General features: G+C 37.0%; 1 protein-coding gene across 1 annotated transcript; it reads left to right on the forward strand.

Annotated features, from left to right (window-relative positions):
• The first annotated feature begins 290 nt into the window (after positions 1–290).
• Positions 291–17,492, forward strand: LOC103712851 (phosphatidylinositol/phosphatidylcholine transfer protein SFH9-like). The gene is made up of 11 exons (XM_008799533.5): positions 291–525; positions 645–673; positions 3,679–3,762; positions 3,866–3,919; positions 4,361–4,438; positions 10,941–10,994; positions 14,680–14,739; positions 14,817–14,912; positions 15,523–15,624; positions 15,809–15,889; positions 16,776–17,492. Exons 1-11 carry the CDS (start codon positions 471–473, stop codon positions 17,088–17,090), a joined length of 1,008 nt encoding a protein of 335 aa, XP_008797755.1. The 5' UTR covers positions 291–470; the 3' UTR covers positions 17,091–17,492.
• The last annotated feature ends 1,315 nt before the right edge of the window (positions 17,493–18,807 follow it).

Raw genomic sequence — 18,807 nt, forward strand, 5'->3', positions numbered from 1 at the left:
ATAGTACACCTCCAACACACAGCACGGCAAACAAGTTTCTGTTTTCTGCCACGTCTTAATAGAGCGGGCCCCACACAAGAACGAACCCTCCCTGCCGTCATACATAATCCGGGTGTCAGGTTTTATATTCGGACCCCTTATATTTATCAAATCACCAAAAAAAAAAAAAAAAAAACCGATAGAAATAAAATATTCAAAAGTAGCTAGTCAAATATTTTATTTTAAAAATCAATTCGATTTTACCATTTTATCCTTTCTTTATTTAAAATATTTATTTATTCAACTCTCCCCTTTCAAGATGGAGCTTGAGCGGCTTGAAACTGAGAGGAGGAGGACGGTGACCTCTCGGCGGCCCGCCTTTCTTGACTGCAGCCTTCATCCTCCCGGCCCTAACCTTAACTCTAACGCTGAAAAATAGCGCTAGTGGTAGATTTGGTTCTCGTTTCCTCTGCGGATCGGCCGCCGGGAGAATGGGGATGGCCTCCCAGGACGCGATCAAGCAGCTCGCTGCGCTCATGGACCAAGGTTCGCCCTCTCTCCTCCCATTGTCGCATCTCTTTGGGGTTTTTTGAGCTCTTTCCAAGTTTGGCTCGGTTTCTGTTCTTCATAGCAACATTGATCCTTTCTTCGTTGAATTCTTGCAGTGGAGGAGTCGCTGAAGAGCACATTTCAGGTTAGGATCACTGTGGATCTGTAGATCCGTGCCTTTCTTGCTCTATTTTCGTATATTTGACGGATCTGGACTTTCTTGTATCTAAATACGGGTTAAAGTTTAGATTTTGATCAGGTTTTTGGGTTCAGGCAATCGTAAAAGCTGTAATCGGATCCTGATTCTTGTCATAATGTTTTTGAGTTTCAGTTGTTAGTACTGCTTGGAAGCAATACTTGTTTCCTGATCTAATTAATAAATAGGACAGTAGATTGACTTGGTTGACTGCAGTTCTTTGTATAGTGTTTTAGTTTGAATTGGATTTTTATGAGTTCCGTCTTTGTGATTTCTGCTAAGATTAGGATCATGCATCACAATTGAGTGGTGCAATGATGGGAATTAGGGTTTGCTGGCATGAAGTATTGCAGCTGTTGCCAGTTGTCGTGGTTTTGAAGGGAGAAAGTTGTATCTTGGTGAGATCTCGAACAGAAAGCATTACGGAGTTCTGGAATTCAGAGTGGGGAATGATGGGCTTCTGATTTCAACTGAGACGAGAGATTCTAATTTGTCTTCAAGTCAATGCAGCATCTGGATATGCTGGCAGTGTTGGTTGTCACATTGGTTATGCGACATACAAACCGTTGGAGTTCAGTTGCTTTTGTCATTCTGGTGGATTTTTGCATGATATTTTTTGACATATTGTGGTTTGATATAATTTCCTTGTTGTATGCTTGATGCTGTTATAAAATTGTACTTGATGACTTAGGAAACTGCTGCTTCTTCGTCCTCATATTATGTTAGATCAGAATGTAAATGATCCACGGTTACGGTATGCTGTTTGACATCTAATGTATCTTAGCCAATTTTTATATTGCCTTTTGGTCAAGCTTAAGCTTACAAATTTATATCAGTAAGGAGTGGTTCTGTATCAAGTTTTTAAAACCCAAGATATTGGTCATCGAGGTGGGTGATTGAAACTGGGATGAACTAAGATCTCGGTTTACCTTGGTTGAAATGGAAAACGGAAAAGGGAAAGATCGAAGACCTTTGGAGTTCTCGGCCAATATTGGTAAATCCAAGATTAACAACTATTTTGAAATTTATTAATTGAAAAGTTATTTAAGGAAGTGAAAAGTTGTTTGAAATATATTGGCTGATATGTTTATACCATATCAACCAGTATCTCAGAATTTATTGGTTTAATATTGGCTGAGGTTATAGGGGTCAAGATTTTCTTTATGTTGCATTGGGGAGTTTTCCAATATGGATACAAACCTGGATTGTGGCTGAGATGAAGACATTGTTCTGGATTTGTCTAAGGTTTTCGATATACTGGTGGCATTGCTAATCATATTTAAGATAATGAGGATGCCAAGCATTGGATTTTCATTTTGGTAGTTTTTCCCTTGGTATTGTTTTGTACAGTAACTGGTGGGGTAACTTTACTGGCTGGAAGTTTGGAAGCATCCACTAACACCTACTTTTGTTGTGTTTTGCTGGCTTCATTATAATTTTAATTCTGTAACGGTGTTTAAATTTGCTAAGGCGGGCCTTGATGAGATAGTAAGGTTGCTCCATTATGACCTGGGTGTAATATGGAAATAGCTTATCCACACACAAGGGTAAGAATGTATACGTTGACCCTCCTCAGACCCGTAGTGGTGGAGCCGCATGCATTGGGTTGACCTTTTTTAATGGTTTGAGAAATTTGAACATGTAGGAACATCTGTGTGAATTAATAAACTAATTTTATATCTTGAAGTTTTTGAACTTTATTCAAGAAAAAGATCACATGGCTCCTCGGCTTCTTCATGCAGGAGGAACAGAAAATGATGTTGTAGCACTTGGAATGATTTCTCAAACCATACTTTCACTGTATTTCATGTAATTGGAAAGTAGATGCATGTTCTACTACCATGTGTATGTCTAGATGTTGGTTTACTAGGAAACTGGTCTTGTTTTATGCACAATGTAATTTATGCTAACAAAATTTAGAAGATATTGAGAGGTATTGAAATATATGCTAGATGCCCGAAAGGTGAAAGAGCTTGAGGTTTATTAGCACACAAATAGCATGGGGAGAAGAAGCGTCACCAATGATGAAGATTGATAGTTATCAATATAAATGATTGATATATAAATTCCATGATAATATTATCTGATCCCTCATATGGACTCCTAACATGGGGCTTGGAAAATCAGCATATGCCAAACAATTTGTTAAGAAGAATTTGAATATTTTTGTTAATTATGTTATCAAGAAGCGAAATTGAGCTATTTATTAAGGCCTTGTGGGTATATGAATTTGTAACTTTTGAAATTCAGGAATGATCTGACAGTTTTCAATGGTCCACTATTACTGGCCTATGGAAGGAGATGGATGGGAGAAAAAGGCAATGCGAGGTTGGCTTTTGTCTAAGGAAAGGATATATTTAGTACCAAGGTTCGCTGTCTCGATACCGGCCTTCGTACCGGTGCCACACCAGCATAGTATTGGTATGGTATGGTATACAGTTTTTTTGGCGTACCGAGTGTCGGTACGTCTCCGGTACCGAACCGGTATGGTACGGTACGTCCAATACCATCCGGTATGGTATGGCATACCATGTTTAGTACAGTCTGGTACAACTTGGTTTAGTGGGGTCTTGTGGAGTCATCTTCATATGTGTGTCAAAGTCTAGGGGCATAACACTTCTCATTATACTGCTATCTTCTCATGGTCGGTGGTCATGCACAAGGCATTGATAAGTAGCTATAGACAGTCATTTGATTTGTCATGGTACTTCTTGTATTCCTACTTTATTATGGGGCTTTTCCTCCAATTGCTTAATGCGGGAGTTGTCTGTCCTTGAGACTCTGGACTGGTTGGGTATTGTTCTGGGACTGCAAGGGAATTTATGGCTCTGTTGCAGTTTTGGTCATATGAGAGTCTGTATGATAATGACTTGCAGCCCTTATTGATTAAGGGAAAAAGGTCATGCTAGTTGATTAGACGAAGGCATGGCTCCTTACCTTTGCTTCATTTGCAGAACATGCACCAGGGATATCCAAATGAAACTTTCGTGCGCTTTCTCAAAGCAAGAGAGTGGAATGTCGGTAAAGCTCATAAAATGGTAAGACTGCATTTCAGTTACCTTTATCGAAATTCTGGTTTTAGCACATGAGTAGATATATATCATTTATTTCTTTGATTTAAGATGCTTATCCCTGTTGCAGTTGGTGGATTCCTTGAATTGGAGAATTCAAAACAGGATTGACAACATTTTGTCTGTGAGTATTTCCCCCTTAATGTAAAATCCTTTGTGGTTGAAATATTAATATTTTGATATAAATCATCTTCTCAGCATATTTAAGCCTGATATCTATAAAAAAGTTGATTAAGAAAAGTTTTTAAGGAGAGCTTATATCCCTCTGAGTTTTGCAAATTTGGCAGTTGTAATATCTAATTTCAAATAAGGTTCTTTTCCTGTCAATTCTATAATTGAAATGGACCAATAACTGCATGTTAGCTCTGGTTTCCATAGATTCCAGAATTACTATGATGCAAATCCAGAAGTTAACATACTTGCTTATGTCGTACTCTACAACTGAAAAATTTATCCGATGGCTCTCAGTTAAAATGAGGCTAATTGTCTGTCCTTCCAAGGGTGTTTAATTGTCAAATTTGTCAAATATGAGAATCACATTTCTAATGTGACGGTCTTAATGCAGAAACCCATAATTCCAGCAGACCTATATAGAGCAATACGCGATTCACAGCTCATAGGATTGTCTGGATATTCAAAGGAGGTACAACTATCCATCCTGTATTTATAACAGTAACCATGTTCCTTTATTCTTGTTCTGTTATTACATTTCAATATTGTTTTTTTGATACTTGGATAGCCTTATATCTGCAAACCTTTATTGTATCGTGATCAATGAACTTTCTAACGCATGAAATGCCTATGCTGGTTTCAGGATCAGGGATTACTTTGCAATTATTTATTTATTTTCTTTTTTCTTTTTTTTTTTATTGGGGGGGGTGGGTGGGTGGGTGGGTGGGTTGCATTATATTTTGGTACATATTCTCTCCTTGATCAGAATGATTCATTCTAGATTGGAACATGTACACTATATTATGCTATACTCTAGAATAGGACTAAGGCACCCTCTTTTTCATCAAAATACAATCCAAAGCAGGACAAATGCTTCCTCTTTTAATTCATGTGCCTCCTTTCCTCTTTATGTTCTACATGCTAAAGATCAGTAAAATTATAGTTGTTGTTAGAGATAGAGAGAGATGATGATGGTTGTTCACATGTTGCTTCTCTCTCTCTCTCTCTCTCTCTCTCGTCTTTTATAGTGAAGCATAAAGACTTTTCAGTTGCTACTTACAGAGGCTCTATATTGCTCTTTATTTCCTTACCTATATTACAAGCTAGATGCTGTTTGTTAAAAAAAAAAAAATGAAAAAGACAATTTTTTTCTGTCTTTGTTTTTGATAAGGTAGTGCTTCTTAATTTTTGGCATTTCTAGAATGGGGAGAGGGAACTAGTAACTTAGGGTTGGATCTAAGAGTCCAGGGTGTGACCTCTTTCCAGAGATCAAAAGGGTAGCACAAATAGCAAAACTGAACTAGCATTGTTTTTGGCGTAGGGTTGGGGAGGAGAGAGACTTGTTTATGATATGTCAAGGGGAGAGGTTATATGCATAGGATTGGAAATTAGTTGCCAGAAGTAGGTGCAAGAGTAGATTTGGGTGCGGTTATGTAGAAGTAGGTCTCTTAAAAATTTATTTGAAGATGTTGACGGTGCAAATACATTCCGTGCTTTTAACCAAGAAATTTCAAAATTATCAAATTAAATTACTAGATTTAATCTACTCCCATTAAAAAAATGGAAATAAAATTTATATAATAAAAAGAAATCGATCAAAAAAGGGACAACAAAGTGATACAAAAAGAACTCTGTTCTTTGTTAGTCCTATCCATAAGAGGAGAGTTTTTATCAATCTTTACTTCACGTGTCACATCACATAAAAATTTTCCATTCTTAAATGGGGATGGGGAGTGATGGCTGAGTGGACTAAAGCGGGCAGCCAACGACTTCGGACGTACTCCGTCTTTCGAGCCTCTATTTAGCTTCAAAAGAAGGCGCTAGTACAACGAATGCTGCTTATGTCATGTTTAGGAAGTGGGTTTCCGCATAGATTTGAAGCAGGTGGAAGATTTCTGCTACTGAATATAGAAACGCATATGCATATATATGGTAGGATGGAAATGCCTTAGGATAGACGAAACCTACATGAATTTATTCAAATTGGTTAGTCTTGTGTCATTTTCTTTTTAATGTGTGTTAAAAAGTATTGGGTCAAGCTTTATTGAGTGTATGACTGTAAGCATGTGAAAGGTGTTATCAGATCAGCTAGGAGTTGCCCATCCCTGACCTATCCTTTTTTACCATGCATGATTAGGGATGCAAATGGATTGCGCTATTTATGGACATCATGATTTTGGCTCACTAATTAGCTTTTCCATGTTTATTGGATTAGAAAGTGAGACGAGCTCAAGGCACATTTTGTGCCTGGCTAATAAGTCAGCCAATCTTGAACAATAGTCAGGTCATGAAAACAAGTGTTAATTTAGGCTAAATTTTGGCATGACTTTGAGAGCTCGCTCATCTGAGTGACTCAAGAGCCAATTTTGACAAGTAGCTGGGCTCAACTCAAGCTAGACTATTGGGATAAAATAGCTTAAGGATGGGTTTAGCTCGACTCAATAGCAGACCTTGGCATGCTACACATGTTTAAAATACATTGATTTTTCATAAATGTTCTTTAAATAAAAGATATAGGCACTTGTTTTTAATAAAAAATCATGGACATTCAAAACCTACTATGTAAGCTACCATGTTACTTGTTGTTTATTATTTTTAGTGGTCTTTAGTTGTATTTTTAACAGCTAATTGTCATAACACTTCGTTGTTAGACTTTATTAATCAAAAGCTGATGCTTTATCATTCCCTTTTGGTCATATAGGGCTGTTCATAGGTTCATATATATTGAACTTTTGACTTTTCGTTGGGTTGTTTTTGAATTAGATTGGTCTGAAAGATTTTAAGGTGCTCTACATTTTAAATAAATATATTTCTTACTAATGTCTTATATAGACATAAATGATAAAGTATATCTATCTCTTCCATAACTGCATATTTATCTGTAGTTAATATTTTTATTTATTTTGTTTTTCCTATTGAAGTTTAGGATTATATAGTGTTCTTAACCTGATCAAGCATTTCCCCCTCCTTTTGGTATATTTTATTGAGTTGGCTTTTTGTAGAGATTGGGATGCAAAGCCAAATTGGGAATGACCTGCGTTGTGCGAGTGGACGCTAGGGATTAGATAGCTTAGGGTTTAAAATCCTGAGAACAGGACAACCAGTAATAAAATTGAATTTAAGGCAATGATAGATCAAAGTAAAGATGTTGTTTAGGGTTTTGAAGTGAGGGAAGATGTAGAAAGAGGTTCCTAACATATTTAAGCCTCGGTTGAAAACTTGGTTGTACTGTTACAATCAGGTTTCAGCAAATAATAATTGCAGACATAAACAGAACATGACAAACTGAATTTAGCAATCGATAATACAGAATCCATAATAAAATTTAGTGGGAAAAGATTGATATAATTCAACCTAGAAGTTTATAAAGCAAAGATGAAGTTTACTGACTCATACCTGATGACCAATTAGATAACATGGGCAGTAGCTTGTAAATAGAATAAAATGAATAGAGATGAAGAGCAGAGTTAATGGAGAGAATAGAGGTAATAGAGAAAGAAAGGAACGATATAGAAAAGAAAGGGGAGAGAAGGGTATCCGAACCAGGCTCCATAGAAACTTTTCTTTCATTCATAAAAAAATTCTGCATATAATGCTCTTTTCGATGACTCTTTTTGGACCACAATGTGCCATACCGTACCGTACGGTACCGGACGTACCGTACCATACCGGTTTGGTACTGGTACCGGTATGGGTGGCGTACCGACTCTTGGTACGAGTGGTGTACCGACTCTTGGTACATCAAAAAAAACTCTGTATTGTACCGACACTATGCTAGTGTGTCACCAGTACGGGGTCCGGTACTGGTACGGCGAGCCTTATTTTGGACCAAGGTAGGTTGAACCGGTGCCGGTAGGCGTACCGATCGCCTACCGGACTGGTTCGAAATCGGTTCGTACCATTCTCGTGCCTCCTTTTTTTTTCGGTTTCCGTCTGCGCGCGGACGCGTGGATAAAAACTGGCCACAAAGTGGCATTAAATGCCACTTTGCCAGAATCGGTCCGGTACGTACCGATCTCGTGCCTCCTTTTTTTTTCGGTTCCAGTCCGCGTGCGGACGTGTGGATAAAAACTGGCCACATAGTGGCATTAAATGTCACTCTGTGGCATTTATGACCCCTGCGGGCGGAGGAACTTTGCACGGGGTGGTTCCCGACACGGGGAATTGTGCTCGTGCGAGGTGGAACCGCGCGCGGAAGAGCGCCCTGCACCGCGCACGGAAACGCGCAGGGCACTCTATCCCGAGGGAAAGCGTGGTCCTTTCGGGCCACGCACTCTGACACCACAGCGCGCACGCTGTGGTTAAAAAAGAAAATCGGTACTGGTGCGAACCGGCCGGTATGGGCCAGTACGAGGCCGGTACGCAGCCAGTACGCATGCGTACCGGTTAGTACCAGCTCGAAAACGGCTGGAACCGGTTTCCACACTGTCCGGGTACCAGTTCCAAACCGAACTGATCCGTATCGGGCCGAACCGGCCGGTACGGTCTGGTTCGGCAGACCATGTTTTGGACCCTTTATAATTTCAACCATTTGAGTCGTCTAGGACTCAATACAAATTATAGGAAGAAATCCCCTTAAAATCCCATTAACTGCCACTTATTTGTCTCTTGGTAAGACTCCTAAAAGATCATGATATCTGGAGCGCTACTGTTCACACTGCATTAGCGCGAATAATAACTCCTAGATACTTTTCTATCTAAAACACATCCATTGTAAAAATAAAATACATAAATTAGACCTAAACAATTTCTTAACCAAATAAAATAGAAAAGTTTGGAATGTTGGATTTTTAATGCTCCTGCATTATTTGCTTCCACTGTGTGGATCTCACCCCTGAGATCTTTTTCCAGAAGCTTGATCCTCCATTGAGTCTTTATGATTCGATGACGGAGGCCCACATAAAGTTCTCTTGCAATTAGATTGTTCATTAGTTGTTTTGATATACGTTGTTTTATAAGCAACAAGGTGTTGTTTATGGCGATCTTCGAGGAACCAACAAAACAATAGGGAATGGATCTTCATATAGCTTGATGTTGATCACTGACTTAGATTAGTAACTTGATCTTGCTGTATATGCTTCTCACTTGCATCTTCATCATTTTGATATTTTGCCCTTGAGAAGTCCAAAAGATCATCAAGTTATGGATTCTCAATTAACATTATCTTTGATGATGGCCTTGTTGCATGACAGTTCCTCAATCATAGACTATTCACATGATAAAGCATCAATTACAGGCTTTTCAAGCATCAGTTCTTTGGTTTCTTCACCTTTAAGATCTTTGATCTGTAGTTCAACCTCAGGGAGCTTTTAGCTGCTGCAATTGCTTACAGTATCGCCTGCATTGACATCACATCATTGTTGACAGATGCCAATTTATTGTCCATCTGGCAAATGATCTTATCATAGTTGACATTCTCATGGAGATCATCAAGTCTGAAACTCATCTCCCCATATGATAACATGATTAAAGGGGAAGAAATGATGAGAACTGAAAGGGATCGAGAAAGAATGGAAGAATAAAGTAGGACTCTTAAGCTCTGATAGCAAATTACTGGACCAAATTGGGATGTCCTGTATTGCATGAGGGGACCCTAGGGTATAGAGAGCTTGGGGTTTAAAATCAGCTTTATTGCTTGCAGTTCAAGTCCTGATAACAGGATAGCAGGTAATAAAATTGAATTTAGGCAACAGTAGATCAAAAATGAACATATTATTTAGGATTTTGAAGTGAGGGAAGATGGTTGAAAGAGGTCTCTAACAGATTTTAAGGCTTGATTGAAAACTCAGTTGTAGAGTTACAATCAGATTTCAGCAAATAATAATTATAGAAATAAACACAACGTAAGAAACTAATTTTATCATAATAGCAAAATTTGTAGTGGAATTTAGGGGGAAAATATTGATATATTTAAACCCAGGAGATTAAACAGTGATAAAGTTTATTGAATCAAATCTGATGACCAATTAAATAGTATCATCAGTAAATTGTGAATTGAACAAGATAAATAAAGGAAAGAATAGAGGTAATACAGAAAGTGATAAAAGATATGGAAAAGAAAGGGGAGAGAGGTAGCTGAACCAGGCCCCAAAGAAGTTTTTCTTTCATTCGTAAAAAAATTCTGTATACAATGCTCTTTTTGTTGACTCTTTTGGGACCCTTTATAATCTCAACTGATCTCGTAGTTTGAGTCATCCAGGACTCTTATAAATTACAGAAAGAAATCCCTTTAAAATCCAATTAACTTCCAGCCTATTTGACTCTTGTTAGGATTCCTAAAGGATCATGATTAGTGTACTGCATGCTGTTCATGCTACAGTGGCATGATTGGTAACTCTTAAATACTTTCGTATCTAAAACACATCAATTACAGAAATAATATACATAAATCAGACCTAAGCAATTTCTAAACCAAATAAAATAGCAAAGTTTGGACTTCTGGATTTTTAATGCTCCCGCATCAGATTGCATTATATGCTTTTGGATTAAACAAGGTGGCATGTATAGTGAGCCATACTACATATAGACTGTTCCACTGGGACAGTTATGAGGCTTTGGTCTTTGACCCTTTCCGCCAACCTTCCATTGGTTGCTATACATAGCTTTGGAAGGTGTAAAGGACTAAATTAGTTATGTCGGGGTGATATTTTCAGTATTTTTAGTTTGGAATTAATTTATCGTTACCATTCAAAACTATCTTGGAAGCTGGTTTCTTTATAAATTTATGCTTTATTGCTTCATAATATCTGCTTACAACTTTGTTTATAAAATATTCATGCCAAATTGAAATCAGTCTTTTTCCCTATAAGTAGATGACAAAATAATTAGATATGTTGGTTAAACTAGCTACTAATGCCTATTCTGCTGGTATCATATTTATTTGCTCTGAAGAAATATCATAATATTAGAATAGTAAATATAGTTATAATAAGATATCCTAGAAACTTTTTATCATTGTGCTTACTTTTTGACAGGGGCTTCCAGTGATTGCAATTGGTGTTGGACACAGCACCTTTGATAAAGCATCTGTAAGCATTATAGTGTTTTTGGTTCTGTTGATCACTAGTTTCCTGATGACTACATAGTACTAAGAGAACTGCAGTGATGACAGCGATGTCTCAAGCATGCTATCTTTAATGTGCTGCAGTTTTGTCATTGTTCTTGTGTCATTGTTTTACTTGACACATATTTGATGCATAGTTACCAACATGGTTGCTATACTGTTGCCATGTCCAGTAAAATTAGAATGAAGGTATTGCTTATCATGTGTGTATGTAAAATGATAGGCAGGTAGTCTTTTTAGGTTTATTTATCTTGAGCTGTATTTTTTCTATGGCACCCCATATTGTTACTGGTATCATTTCTTCTGCCATATCTAACCAACTGCATTATCAAGACTTTTGACGTAACTTAGGCCATAGTATTTGCCTCTCATGTACTTCATAAGGTTATTCATCATGGTGAATACCCTTGCTAGTTTCCATATCCAATGCTTATATGAGTTGTTTCTGTTTGGTTCTTGTGCTATACTTTCTCATTTTATTATCCTTCGCAAATTTGGTTGCCAGTTCTTAATGAAAAGTTGGAAACAGCAACTGCAGCAAAAGGGTTTTATTTATGAAACGTTGCCTATTTAACATTATATATATTTTTTCAGAAAAAAATCTCTACGATGGAACAGAAAATTGGTAGCATAATTAGGTAAAAATATGAAAGAAAATGTCATGTTTTAGATAGTGAAGATAAATACACCAATAAGAAATTTAGATCTATGACACACATTCCTATATTGATTATAACATTCCGATCTCCATTCTTTAAGCCTCATATATATGCTCCTGCATGGCAGTGAAAAGGAGTTTCACTGTAAACAAGAACTTCTTTCATAATATGTTTTATTATTTGTTGTTTGTTGTATTGACAAAGCATTTGATTATGTAGACATGACTGCCCTAAGACATGTTGCTTGGTACTATTATGGGTGTTTGTTCTGGACACTAATAAGGACGGGCAGGTTACCCAGACTACAATATGTAATATTTGACAACACATCAAAATCTATTTCTAGGTATGGTATGTGCACTAATATGTGTGTCCTTTCAATTTATATCAATAGACAAGTTAATTTAGGTGTCAAAATATGTCTCATGAATTGCATACAATAGTTGAGAGGGATATAATTTCTCGAGAACCTCTATAGCTAATTACACCCAAAACTAACTTTTTTTTTTCCTTTAAAGAAGCATGCTGTATAGGGAAATATTTACTTATCAAGTCATAAAATTATCTAGACCTTAGTGGATGTGATTAAGCATGACGAACTTATGATGTTTCCATGCAATTGCTACAAACAGTTGCTTTTGACTAGTTAATTGCAAGAGAGGGTTTGCTTAGTCATGGATGATAAATTTACCTTCATCATTAGCATTATACATAGATTTGGAAAATTTTTAAGAAAATTTCGAGAAGTTGGTACTTTGGCTTGAAAAAGTCACTAAAAAAATTGTTTTTTAAAAGGTATAAAAGGTTTTTTGTGGGTCTTTGAGAGACTATTTCAGGGTAAAGAGGAGAAAAGATGCCTATTGTATAGATTGAGCCCACTGGATAGTGTATAGCACCATTTAATCTCAGGTTTGCTGGTTTTTTACATAATTGTTATTTGGAATTTAGATAAGATATATCTAGTTGTAGTCTTTATATGTTTTGCTAATTATGAGTTATGTTGGTACTAGGTACTTGATATAATAATAATTGTTATATCAAGTTGACAATAGTTCTATAGTCACAGAAGTTATGTTATTGAACAATAAAATGTATTTTATTTTTTTAACATTTTCATTGGGTTAAAAAGGAAAGATGAATGATAAGCCTACTCATGCTGTAGGCTTGCCACCTGTCAGGGTAATGACCTTCCCTGGTTGGAAGAAGTTTCTTTGTCCAGGAAGGGGTCACATTAGATGTTTTCAGCAAAAAGTTAGGAGAGGAGTTCTGATGGCTTTCCTTGTTGATCCAGCTCTTTTTTCTGGTGGATCACTGGCATCAGCTTCTCTTTCACTGCCATCAGCACCAGCCTTCTGATGGGCAGTCTTGCTCTTGTCTTGAGTACGAAGATCAGAGAAGGTAATCAATGAAATGAGTATCATAACTTTGATTGGCAAAAGTTAAAGATATCTTGCTCGAGCATTAAGATCAGAAAAGTTATGAAGATCAGAGAAGTTAATCAATGAAATGAGTATCATAACTTTGATTGTCAAAAATTAAAGATGCTATATTTAATGCTATAGGAATTAATAGAAACTTACAGAGGGATTATTGCTGCTATTTTTCTTAAGCAAGTTAGATGTAAGAATTGGCTTGAGATGGAGGAAGGCATCTGAAAAAACAGTCATGATTCAATTCTGGAACTATAGGTTCAGATGTTTAGTGAAAACAAAGCAAAAGCAAAAGCAAGTGTGAAAATGTATCTGCTAAAGCAAGGTCCTATTCTGTCATCACGTTCCCATGATACAAAAGAAGTTGGAGAACCTTGAATTCACTGCAAGATTTGTGATTAAAACACTTCATTCTCTAAATGATCCAACAAATAAAAGTTTGATGAGATCACAGATTTACTGATTGAAGAGTTAGAATTCTATGGATGAACTAAATTATCAAAACCAATTAACTTAATTTGGATTGGATGCATTTCACTGAAGTGCACGAGCTGCATTTCACTGAAGTGCATGAGCATACAAGGACCTTATAGGTTACCTTTTGACAGACTGTCAATTTGAAGACACCAGACTGTAATTTGTTAAAATTTGCTGCTGCTGCTATCTTTGCCTCTTGGAATTTTGTATCAGAAACCCAAAGAAAACTCAAAGTTGGAGCTGCGACCATCTCCCTAAGCATGCTGCAAGTCCCCATCGTATTTCAACTGTTACATGTATCACTTTTTGGTCAGCAGAGGCATTGAAATAGAGGAATAGAATGAATTTCACCTCTCTATGATTTATTTTCCAGAAAAGCTTTGTGGGGGGGGGGGGGGGGGGGTGCGGCGGGAGCAGCACCCCTCCCTGTGCATATAGCGACAAATTGGCCTTCACAGGTCAAGTATTGACCTGATAAGCACACAGGAAGGCCAAGGTTTCAGAAGATGGAAGATAGAAAAGAGAAAGAAGTGAAAGAGGCTTATATTCATTGACATGATGAGCTCACAGAAAGGCCAAGGTTCCAGAAGATGGAAGATAGAAAAGAAAAAGAAGTGAAAGAGGCTTATACTCAACCCTTCCCAACTTCCCAATTAGTTAGAAACCTCTCCTAACTGGTGAAACGGGTTACCACAACTGGTTGCAGGCCTACAGTGTGAGTACACCATTGAGGCCTACATATATGTGTAGGCCTAGTGCTTTTCTAACAGAATGTGTGACTTTTCATATTTTTCAGACTCGATGAAATTGTGAATCCAAAGATTACGTGAGACAGTATGCTCATTTGTGTGATATATAATTCTTAGGCTTGTTCTATTTTTCTCTTATATCTTTTGTTTTCTATCTTTGGCCTGAAATTGTGAAACAGCCAAAATTGAAAGTTTTTAAGCTCAGTTGAAACCAAAACCAAGTAACTGCATTTTTTTGAAATATGCACATCATTTTCTACAAACCTTTATAAACTTTTAACACTTATCATGATCCTTTTGTCCAATTTTTAGTTACTCTATTTTGCATCATTTAGGTCCACTACTATGTGCAGTCACACATTCAAATTAATGAGTACCGGGATCGTGTAGTTCTGGTAAGCAGTCATTTATATGTTCTCCATAATTTAAGCGCTTGCAGTTTCTTTTTCTAATTTACTTGTTCCTCTTTTAGCCTGCTGCAACAAAGAAGTATGGGCGGCATATAGGCACATGCCTGAAGGTCTTGGATATGACTGGGCTAAAGCTTTCTGCATTAAGTCAAATAAAGGTATGTCTTTGTATTTTTAAAATTTTTATGTATAAATGTATTCTCCAAAATAATGTTTGACTTGTGCTAATTGTAAATTTTCTCTCATATCTGTTATGATGGTTTCAAGTTTTAGATGCTAATGTTAAGATCCTTTACTTAGGAAGACAAGAACTGTTGTTTTGTTTTCATGTGATGTTGGATTATATGTTTATTATTGGTACTTTCATTTAGAATGAAATAATAACCAGTAAAGATTTGAAATTCAGATTATTTTGCAGAATTCTGTTGAAATTAGTTGAATTGCAATCCTTCTATATTCTACTCTGCTGAGACCCCAGCATGAATTCTGACATAATCAAATTGCTGTATAACATCTTCTCAGCATTTCATGAAAATTGTTCCTAGTTTTGTGGCTGATAAAATTTTCTCAGTAGTTTTTCTTATCATTTATGTTTCATTACCGTTGGTGAAATTATGCGCTGCATTATATTGCAATTTTCTTTTATTTAGTTCCTAGCTAACAAGTTGCTTTCTAATTATAATAATCCTTTGTAAATCATGTTGTTCATGCTTATAGTGCCAAAAGTTATGTTGAAATATCCTTTCTTGTTTTGGTAATATATTGCAGCTATTAACCATCATATCTACTGTTGACGACCTAAACTATCCAGAGAAGACAGGAACTTACTATATAGTCAATGCTCCATATATATTTTCCGCATGCTGGAAGGTAACTTTCCATGCCTTGTGAATTGAAATTTCCATATGAAGTCTTCATGCTTCTCTAATTATGCTAATTTCGATGCTTTTATTTTTCTACAGATTCGTGCATTATTATATTCAGTTGCTATCTTAAGCAATAGATCTAGTCTGATTTCTATTCCGACTTGTGTCTCTTTTTGCTTATCGGCCAGGTTGTGAAGCCTCTTTTGCAAGAAAGGACAAGAAGGAAAGTGCGAGTACTGCAAGGTTGTGGCCGAGATGAGTTATTGGAGGTAAGAATTTTAAATTATCCGATATTAACAATTTTAATATTTTTTTTAGAGTTTTTGAAACTATGCAAAAAACGGAATATTTGGCAAGCAAAATAAAATCAGTCTGCTGGAACTCAGCACATGATTGTCCAAAAACTAAACCCTGTTTAACTGCACTTTTCCCAACATAGAATTTTCTAATTGTTATTATATTTGATTGTCGACCATTAAACATAAAAAGTTCAATTTATGGTGCACATTATCAGCAATTTGTAGTATCAGTCGAAAATAATAAACCTCAAACGATATTTCAAAAAAGAATGATAAAATGTGGCTTTGGCATTGGATTCGAGCATTCATAGACCAATGTGCTATGTTGAGTTTCTCTCGCCCACATCCTAGCCTGTGTCTAGGACGTTGACAAACTAATCACCATGTGGTAGATGATAATGGCATTCCAGTACTCATGGTGTATTTGTGTTAGCTGTCTTGCCAATCTTATGCTATGGCAGCCCAAGACATAACAGTCAGACTCTCTTTAAACTCAATGGTAAACCACTTTTTGGAGGTTCTAAAGGGACAAACCTTGTAGATCTTGTACTTGCTTCTTGACCATATTATGCTGTGCAAGGAACAAGGGTTTATGTTGAACTTTACTTTTATGCTGTGTAACGAACAAGGGTTTATCTTGAACATCACTTTCTGTTCCATGGTGAGAATCCAAACGGGTAGTATTCAAGCTAATCTTCTTTTTGGGTTAGTCAAGTTTGCTAAACTTGTCTACTTATTGGCTTCCTGAGCATCTGATTCGCATGTGGATCACATTTCTGCTTTCTGCTCATTTTGCTGTTGTAGTATTCATATCTCGTAAGTACTCAAAAAACTTCCTTTAATTGGTACATTGTAGGTAATGGAGTATGAGTCCCTTCCACATTTCTGTAGAAGAGAAGGATCTGGATCGTCTCGTTATTCTCCAGGAGCTGATGACTGCTTCTCCTTAGATCATCCTTTTCATCAACAGCTCTACAGCTACATCAAGCAGCAAGCCTTACACCAGGAATTCGTTGCTCCCATCAAACAAGGGTCCTTCCATGTAGATGTGCCTGAATCAGACCTTGAGGGAACAAATATTGTTAAAACTATAGAGTCTGAGCTCCATAACATTGATGACCGAAATGGGCTTCCTCACTCTATGAACAAGCTTAAAATTGACAGTGCATGAAAGTGCACTTGGTAGGGATAATATTTAAAACTACAGTTTGCCCTTGCTAATCCCCTAACAAAGGTTTGTGCAGTAAATCAGTTTGAGTTCTGTTGTTTTTCCGTCCAGACACAATTGTTGATGTACAAGAAGTGGGTGCGCCCCCTCAGTGCTGGCTCTATAGGAGGGTGGAGACAGCAACAAAGGCCCTCTAATATTTAGCCCGGTAGGGGGAGAGAGTTGCAAGTCATAGTGTAACTTAATCTGAAAATATATCGCAAATGTTCGGTAGTCTAAATATTTATTTCTCTAGGTTAAATGTTACCAGAAGCTTGTAGTATTTTGCATATTGAAGTATATGTTGTATGTCGTATGACCTGCTCTAATTTTCAGGGCATAATAAAATGAATTTTTCTGATAACACATGAGAGGCTTTCTTTTATTTCTTAAATGGTTTGTTGGACTCTTAATCCAGCTGAGATATAAATAGTAGTTTTGTCTGAAGGTCTATCTTTTGTTGCTTCCAGGTCAGTAATAAGGATCATTTTAGGTTTGTTTTTGTAGTGAGATCTCATTTGAGGTGGTCTGATAATGTAAGATCCCAATTTCTTCTCCAGTTAAATATTCAGGGTGCTACGCCATGTCCCTCATGCCTAGGAATGCAATTCTTCAGAGGTCCAGTTCTCCAGAAAGCAAAACTCCCTGAACATGCTGAGTCTATTTAAGACGTCAGGGATTTCACGTTCATCCATCATTCATCTTATGTGGTAATTAATAGTTTCCTGTCAACGTTGAGCATGGTAATGCCTCCATCAGAGCACGGTCCAAGCAGCCAAAACTACCTCTATCGAATCCAAAGGCGAAAAAAAAAATTACAAATTACGGAAGGCCACACCTTTTAAATTGTAGTGTCTGCTCGTGAACATGAGGCCACCACTTGGAGGGACAATTTCATGAAGTTTGCCAAGGATGATGCTTTTTTATTATTATTATTATTATCTTTGTTTCTGTTTATTTGAAACAACGCAGTATTTTGTTCTCTTGATGATTAGGATACTCTGGTTCTACGGTTAGAATCGCACATATGGTCTATGCTTGACATAGGCTTTGGGGCACCATAGGAACAGTCTGGTGACCTGGTGCTACAGAATCGTTGGCTCGATCTAGTTACTGTCATTGGATGATCGGGCAAACCCATCCACTTGTTTTTTATCTCTTTTGTCCAATAAATGTATTGTAATTTCTTTTGTCCTATAAATGTATTGTAAGCAGAGGGTTAGGATCTCGTGAAATACCTATCTATTTAATACCTTTTTGCAATGTCTATCCTCGAGCATTACAGCTCTCTGCAATTACATTTGAGGGAAACTTCTTTAATATTATTGAGGACTTGCCTAACCAAACAAAAAAAAAAAAAACACAATATTATTGAGGGTGGAAGTACAATACTAGAGGTGACAAATTTGATCCTCAATTAAATGTATTTTGACGTAAGATAGTTTTATTTCCCGCACTCCTTGTAGACGCATAGTTATTTTGGCAGGCAAAGATGCCCTAAGGAGATTGGCTTTAAGGAATGTCTTCTTCTGTGGCTGTCCTCTTAAAGCTATCCGTAGCAAAGAATTTCCTTCGACAGAAAAGATTGAAACTAAGGTTATAACATGCAACAATTGGACCGACTAATTTGCCCAACGTAGCCGGCACTGCTTTGGCACGAGAGGCTAATCATGATGCATGA

The sequence above is a fragment of the Phoenix dactylifera genome, chromosome 2 (genome assembly GCF_051530095.1).
Source record: "Phoenix dactylifera cultivar Ajwa chromosome 2, Ajwa_hap1_PhDact_Kaust_v1.1, whole genome shotgun sequence".
Taxonomy (NCBI): domain Eukaryota; kingdom Viridiplantae; phylum Streptophyta; class Magnoliopsida; order Arecales; family Arecaceae; genus Phoenix; species Phoenix dactylifera.

Bases quoted from the DNA above. Each gene is read 5' to 3' on its own strand.
- LOC103712851 (XM_008799533.5), top strand. From the start codon at position 471: ATGGGGATGGCCTCCCAGGACGCGATCAAGCAGCTCGCTGCGCTCATG. The intron at 14,740-14,816 runs GTAAGCAGTCAT...TTCCTCTTTTAG, and splicing joins ACCGGGATCGTGTAGTTCTG to CCTGCTGCAACAAAGAAGTA. The intron at 15,625-15,808 runs GTAACTTTCCAT...CTTATCGGCCAG, and splicing joins TATTTTCCGCATGCTGGAAG to GTTGTGAAGCCTCTTTTGCA.